This window comes from Penaeus monodon, chromosome 5 (genome assembly GCF_015228065.2).
Source record: "Penaeus monodon isolate SGIC_2016 chromosome 5, NSTDA_Pmon_1, whole genome shotgun sequence".
In the NCBI taxonomy this organism is placed as follows: Eukaryota; Metazoa; Arthropoda; class Malacostraca; order Decapoda; family Penaeidae; genus Penaeus; species Penaeus monodon.
The window spans coordinates 53,040,462-53,047,961 of NC_051390.1; the positions used below are offsets into that span (position 1 = coordinate 53,040,462).

The 7,500-nt window shown below is 52.7% G+C and overlaps 1 protein-coding gene across 1 annotated transcript in view; it reads left to right on the top strand.

The window, feature by feature from the left end:
* Positions 1 to 5,990: 5,990 nt before the first annotated feature.
* LOC119573581 (uncharacterized protein DDB_G0286299-like) overlaps positions 5,991 to 7,500 on the top strand; it is a gene marked incomplete at its 5' end in the record, with an annotated part of 2,450 nt that continues 940 nt past the window's right edge. Inside the window, 2 exon segments of the mRNA XM_037920792.1 lie at positions 5,991 to 6,044; positions 6,330 to 6,550. Of these exon segments, the coding sequence (XP_037776720.1) occupies positions 5,991 to 6,044; positions 6,330 to 6,550 (275 nt within the window).

Consider the following 7,500-nt stretch of genomic DNA (forward strand, 5'->3'; position numbering starts at 1 on the left):
TTTCCCTCTTCTTTTTTCCCTTCCTTCTATTTTCGTTTCTTTTTTCTCGTTCCCCTTCCCTCTCTTTCTATCTCTGTCTCTGTCTCTGCTCTTCCCCTGTCTCTTCTTCTCTTCTCTCTCGTCTCCTCCCCTCCTCTCTCTCTCTTTAAATGAACCTGATCTCGTTTGGGCAGCGTACCAAAGCATGATGCTGCAGTTTCCTGTACCCATCACCCCACCCCACTCCATCCCTCTCCTCTCCTCTCCTCTCCTCTCCTCTCCTCTCCTCTTTCTTTTCTTCTCTTCTGTCCCATCTTTTCTCCTTTTTCTATTGCTTTCTTCCCTCCTCCCTATCTCCTTCCTTCCCCTTCTGAGTCCTCCCCTCTCCCCCTCATCCTTCTCCTAAAATCTTCCTCATCCCCTTTGGCCTTTCTCCCCCCCCCCCCCCATTCACATCGCTAATCACCTTCCCTTTAACTTCCCCTCCGCCTCCCCTCCCCTCCCCCCCTTCCCTCTTTCCTCGTCTTCCTCTTTTTTTATCATCTATCCCCTAATTATCCCCCTAATTATCTCTTCTCGTCCTTTCTTTTCCCTTCCCTCTTCCCTCTTTCTCTTTTCCCCCCTTTTCCGTTCTTCTTTCACTCATTTTCCTTCTCTCTCCTCCCTTCTCCCTTTTCCTTAATCCCTCCTCCCTATCTCCTTCTCTCTTCTCGTTTTCCCCCTTTCTTCCTTCTCCCTTCTCCCTCTTCTTTCTCCCTTAACCCCCTTCTCCTTTCTCCCTTTCCCCTTTTTCTATCTTCCCTTCTTCTTCTCCATTCCCTCTTCCCCTCCTCCTTTCTCCCTTCTACTTCCTCCCTTCCCTCTCCTACCTTCAGCCCTTCTGCCTTAACCCCCTCCTCCCTTCTCCCTTCCCTCTCCTCCCTTCTCCCTTAACCCCCTCCTCCCTTCTCCCTTCCCTCTCCTCCCTTCTCCCTTAACCCCCTCCTCCCTTCTCCCTTCCCCCTTCCCCCCACGCGTAGGAAGGGCGGCCACGAACAGATCTTCATTCCCTCCACTCACCTCCACCTCACGACCTCTCGCCTGAAGTTTCCCATTATTATCGACTAAAAATAAGTCAATCCCGCTATGTTACCCTACCCTCTCTCTCTCTCTCTCTCTCTCTCTCTCTCTCTCTCTCTCTCTCTCTCTCTCTCTCTCTCTCTCTCTCTCTCTCTCTCTCTATCTCTCCCCCCCCCCCTCTCTCTCTCTCTCTCTCTCTCTCTCTCTCTCTCTCTCTCTCTCTCTCTCTCTCTCTCTCTCTCTCTCTCTCTCTCTCTCACTGTGCACGCATATGCGAGTTTAGGACCTATGCCACATACATACATACGCAAGAAAACGAAAATCGAGAAATTGAGATGATATGAGAGGCAGGAGAGGATAGGAGAGGAGAGGAGAGTTGAAAAGAGAAGAAAAAAAGAAGAGAAGAGAAGAGAAGAGAAGAGAACAGAACAGAACAGAAGAGTAGAGAACAGAAAAGAAGAGAGGAAAAAAGAAAAGAAAAGAAAAGAAAAGAAAGGAAAAGAAAAGAAAAGAAAAGAAAAGAAAAAGAAAAAGAAAAGAAAAAAAAAGAAGAGAAAGAGAGAAAAAGAGAGATAAGACCATAAAATAAAAGAGAACAGAACCTGAAGAAAAAGAGAAAGAGGTAGCAACGAGATACGGAAATGCTTTGGCTGATTGGATCATTGTGGAATGTATCTTAAGGAGGACTGCGGTCGTGTTTGTCTCGGCGGAGTTCAAGGAGAGGGAAAAATAGGATGAAACAACAATGATAAAAGAGAAAAGGGGGGGCGAAAAAAACTCAAGAAGTAAATGCAATGCGAAGAATACGAGAAGATACGGAGAGGAGCAACGACACTCATTGATAAATTAAAAGGATAAGGAAGGCAGGAGAACAAGAGAAAGAGATATGGAGACGAGAGAGGAGATAAGGAGACGGAGACTAATCCCCACATTCCTCATACCCTTCCTTGCCTCGTCTTGCCTTTACTCCTGAATCTAGTTCTGCCTCTGCTTCTGTTACTATTCTGTTTGTTTGATTTTTTGCCTTACTCTGCACCTGCGTCTGTCCCTTGATTTATAGGCCTCCGGAGTATCATTACGTGTGGCAACCCGAGCCAGAATACCTTGATCTAACGCCATCCACCTCGTAAACAACAAACTCGTCACCCCCCCCCCCACAGGCTCACCCAGTCGAACAACTCCATCGACCAAACAACCATTCAAGGTTATCCGAACACGTCGCTTCCCAATGAGAGGCCAGTCCACCGAAACTAGACCAAATTTAGACCAAATTTCGTCCAAATCTAGAAAACATGTTGACCAGACCCAATCTAGACCAAGCCTTTACTAAATCTCGCCCAAATCTAGACCAAATTTAGACCAGAGTTGATCAAGTCCATCCCACTAGCCTATGCCAGCGTGTCACCCCGCTGACACCTTCTCTTCTCTTCTCCTCTCCTCTCCTCTCCTCTCCTCTCCTCTCCTCTCCTCTCCTCTCCTCTCCTCTCCTCTCCTCTCCTCTCCTCTCCTCTCCTCTTCGCTTCTCTAGGACTCGTTTGGTATTTTAGAAGAGGGTGAAGGAGAGGGACGGAAGGAAGAAAGACGCCCAAACCCAGACCCAATTCAGACCAAATCCAGCCCGACCGCGACCAAGCATCCGAGTCTCCCCACGCCATCCCCCGAGCCCATGCCAGCGTGCCACTCCGCTGACACTCTTGGCCCAACAATCCAGCCTTCACGCCCTGATTCCCTTCGGTGGGTCTTGTTCCTCTGTGCCAGCGACGCATCACGCAACATCCCCCTTCCTCCTCCCCCCCTGCCCTGCCCTCTCCCTCCCTACCCTCTTGCCCTCTCCCCCTCCTTCCCGTGCCCTGTCCTCTCCCCCTCCTTCCCGTGCCCTGTCCTCTCCCCCTCCTTCCCCTGCCCTGCCCTGCCCTCAACCCCTCCCTCCCTTGCCTTGCCCTCCCCCCTCCCCCCATGCCTTGCCCTTGCGACGCTTTTCCACCGCCGATTCGGGTGTGATTTACATTCCTTCGATCTCTGCCTCGGTTCGACGCCTGCTGCCTCTGCCTGCTTTTTTTTCCTATTCGCTATGGTCAACGCCTTTTTTTTCTTCTTCTTCTTTTTGGTTACGTCTGTTCATTGTGTATAGTTTCGAGGGAGATTAAATTAAATATTCACCATTTCAGAACGTTTTGCAATCCCACAACGTCCTTACCCTCTCCGCCCTTCGTTCATCGTTCCACACGGCCTGTTCCCCTACACGCCCACCGTACACCCCGCTTCCCGCCCAAACTTGGCAAGGTACGCCCATAGCTGACCGATCAACAGGACACGTACGCCCATCAAAAGGCAGGGTAGGCCAAAACCTAATGCCTGTTGAGTGCACACTCCTTTGCCGCCGCCACGCCCAATGTTCCTAACAAGGCATAACTCGGCACGGCCTATGTGGCTCCACGCCCACGCCCACCTGTACGCATACGCCCGTAACGATCCTTATCCGTCAAACTTCACATTCCATAATTGCTAAAATCATTTCGAAAATAAAATCAATGCCTTAGAGTTGATACAACGACTACTGGCAGCTTGTTATTTACCCAAGACGCCGGGATGACATGTACACTACTATATGCCATGCTAACTGTGACTTAAGTTTAGTGATTTCGCTGACACATAGATGGCTCCACAAAAGCTTAGTCGCCGAGGAGTTCGTTACTCATCCTACCTGATCTCAGTGAATGATCGGAAAAGGGAAAGAGAGAGAAAAGGAGAGGCAGGGGAGAGGAAGAGGGAGGGAGAGGGGAAGAGGGAGGGAGAGGGGAAGAGGGAGGGATAGAGGAAGAGGGAGGGAGAGGGGAAGAGGGAGGGAGAGGGGAAGGAGTAGGGGGGAGGGGGGAGAAAGAGGGAAGGAAGAGAAAGGGGGGTGGGAAAGGAAAGGAAGAGGAAGAAGTGAAAGAGGGAAAGGAAAAGGGACGAGAAAGTGAGAAAGAGTGAATTGAGTCAAGCGTAGGAAGGAGGGAAGGAGGGAGAGAAAGAGAGAAACCACAGGGGGAGGGAAAAAGGGAAGGCATAGGAAAAGGAGGGAGGGAAGGAGGGAAAGCGACAGAGAGAAGTGATGCGAGAGGAAAAGAAAATAATCACAAAAAGAAAATCTCAAACAATTACACGCTCAAATGCCACTTCTACCGTTACTTCGTTAAACAGAAATGATCACATGATCATATACATTTTTCATAAAATCATTTTCACATCCATCGTCCACCACACGATGTTTGTATATTATATCAAGAGTGATCACAATTTTCATGTTATTTATCCTTTTTTTTTATTTCCCTCTCCCACTTTCTTTCTCCTCCCCCCTATCTCTATCTCTATCTATCTATCTATCTATCTATCTAACTATCTATCTATCTATCTATCTATCTATATCTAACTATCTATCTATCTATCTCTATCACCCCTTCCCTCTCTCTCACTCCTTCCATCTATCTCCCACACCTTCTCCCTCGCCCCCCCCCCTTTGCTTTACGAATCGCACCCCTCCCCCCCCCCTCCATTCTTCCTCTGACACCTGCTCTTCAGCCCGCACGCGCCCGCACGCACGCACGCCCGCACGCCCGCACGCCCGCACGCACGCACGGGAGCCTCTGAGCGGATTTCTATTCAAGCTTGAATGAATTCTCTGGAAAAGAAGTAATTGCAAGGCTTTTTAAATGAAATAAAAAAGCAGTGAAGCCAATCTCAGTGAAAGTCCGAAAAAGGGGGGAGGGGGGCAGAGGGAGAGGGGGAGGGGGCCAGAGAGAGGGAGAGGGGGAGGGGGCCAGAGAGAGGAAGAGGGGGAGGGGGCCAGACAGAGGGAGAGGGAGAGGGAGGGAGTGAGGAAGGGAGGGAGTGAGGAAGGGAGGGAGTGAGGAAGGGAGGGAGTGAGGAAGGGAGGGAGTGAGGAAGGGAGGGAGTGAGGAAGGGAGGGAGTGAGGAAGGGAGGGAGTGTGGAAGGGGGGGAGTGAGGAAGGGGGGGAGTGAGGAAGGGAGGGAGTGAGGAAGGGAGGGAGTGAGGAAGGGAGGGAGTGAAGAAGGGAGGGAGTGAAGAAGGGAGGGAGGGAGGAAGGGAGGGAGTGAGGAAGGGAGGGAGTGAGGAAGGGAGGGAGTGAAGAAGGGAGGGAGTGAGGAAGGGAGGGAGTGAGGAAGGGAGGGAGTGAGGAAGGGAGGGAGTGAGGAAGGGAGGGAGTGAGGAGGGGAGGGAGTGATGAAGGGAGGGAGTGAGGAAGGGAGGGAGTGAGGAAGGGAGGGAGTGAGGAAGGGAGAGAGTGAGGAAGGGAGGGAGTGAGGAAGGGAGGGAGTGAGGAAGGGAGGGAGTGAGGAAGGGAGGGAGTGAGGAAGGAGGGAGTGAGGAAGGGAGGGAGTGAGGAAGGGAGTGAGGAAGGGAGGGAGTGAAGAAGGGAGGGAGTGAAGAAGGGAGGGAGTGAGGGAGGGAGTGAGGAAGGGAGGGAGTGAGGAAGGGAGGGAGTGAGGAAGGGAGGGAGTGAGGAAGGGAGGGAGTGAAGAAGGGAGGGAGTGAGGAAGGGAGGGAGGGAGTCAGGGAGGAAAATTTGATAAAAGAGTGTACATGCCCTGCAAAAAGTCAGGGTAAGATGCTAAAGCGTCTGTCCAAGAGAGAGAGAGAGAGAGAGAGAGAGAGAGAGAGAGAGAGAGAGAGAGAGAGGAGAGAGTAGAGAGAGAGAGGACGAGAGAGAGAGGAAAGAGAGAGAGAGAGAGGGAGAGAGAGAGAGAGAGAGGAGAGGAGAGGAGAGAGAGAGGATGATGAGGAGAGGAGGAGAGGAGAGAGAGAGAGAGAGAGAGGGAGAGGGAGGGGGAGGGGGGGGGGGGGAGGAAAGAGTACGAACGAGGACGAAGGGTAGGGCGAGGGAGATGGAGGAGGAGATGGAAAAGGAAATTGAGGAGAGGGAGAGGGAGATGGGGGGGGGGAGGAGGAGGATTAGGAGGAGGAGGAGGAGGAGGAGGAGGAGGAGGAGGAGGAGGAGGAGGAGGGAGAGGGAGAGGGAGAGGGAGAGGATGAAGAAAATGAGGGAGAGAAAGAGTGAGAGAGAGGGGGAGTTGATAGAGAAAATGAAGGTGAGGGATTAAAGAATAAAACAAAAAACAAAGAAAGAGTGGGAGAGCAAAAAAGCAAGATAAAAACACAAACAAGCCCCACGCACACGGAAGAACCACAAACGACAAAAACAAAATAACAACAGAAACACAAACAACATTCAGATAACGAAAGTAAAAAGAAAAGAAAAAAAACAACTTTTTAAAACCTTCTAAACCAGACGAAGCGGCGGACGAAGGCAAGAGGCAAGAGGCAAGAGGCAAGACGCAAGAGGCAAGAGGCAAGAGGCAAGAAGCAAGAGGCAAGAGGCAAGAAGCAAGAGGCAAGAGGCAAGAAGCAAGAGGCAAGAGGCAAGAAGCAAGAGGCAAGAGGCAAGAGGCAAGAGGCAAGAGGCAAGAAGCAAGAGGCAAGAAGCAAGAGGCAAGAGGCAAGAGGCAAGAGGTCAGGTGTTTGTGTAGCCGATGACATGGCCAGCGGGTCCGACGGGCACACGTGTTGGCTACGCTCCCCCTCCCCTTCCCTCCCCTCCCTCCCTCCTCCTCACCTCCTTTCTCCCCCCTCCCCCTCACCTCCTCTCTCCCCCCTCCCCCTCACCTCCTCTCTCCCCCCTCCCCCTCACCTCCTCTCTCCCCCCTCCCCCTCACCTCCTCTCTCCTCCCTCCCTCTCCCCTCCCTCCCTCTTACTCCCCGCCCCCCTCCCCTCCCACCCTCCTATTCCCCTACCCACCTATCTCTACGCCATCCAGCCTCTTACCGCCAACCCCATCCCTCCCTCCCCCACTAACCCCATCCTTCCACCATCATTCCTCCCCATCCACCATTCCCCCCTCTCCCCCCTCTCCCACTCTACCTCATCCCTCCCTCACCAAACCTTGCATATTCAACTCTCCCCCTCCCCATACCCATCTCACGCCCCTCCCTCCTCCTCCTCCATGCCTCCCATATCTCCATTCCCCCTCCCCCATATCACTCCCCCCCTCACCCCTATATCTCCCCCTCCCTCCCTCCCCCTCCATATCTCCCCTCCCTCCCCCTCCCTCCCGTATCTCCTCTTCCTTTCCTCCATATCTCCCCCCCCCACTCAACCCTCCCTCCCTTCCTCCCTCCCCCCCAACCATCGCGAGGTCAGAGCGGGGTCAGCCAGCGCCCGAATGACCCATCTGCCAAGGGAGGTCACGTGGCGAGTCGCTCCCCAGCGTCGATCAGTTCTGGTCCCGAAACCTAAGCCCTCCTCAGTCCAGCCTCTTTTGCTGGATTTTGAGGGGACGAGAAAGAGAGAGGAGGGAGAAGGGAGAGAGAGAGAGGAGAGAGAAGGGAGAGAGAGAGAGGAGAGAGGAGAGAGAAGGGAGAGAGGGAGAAGGGAGAGAGAGAGAGAGGAGAGAGGAGAGAGA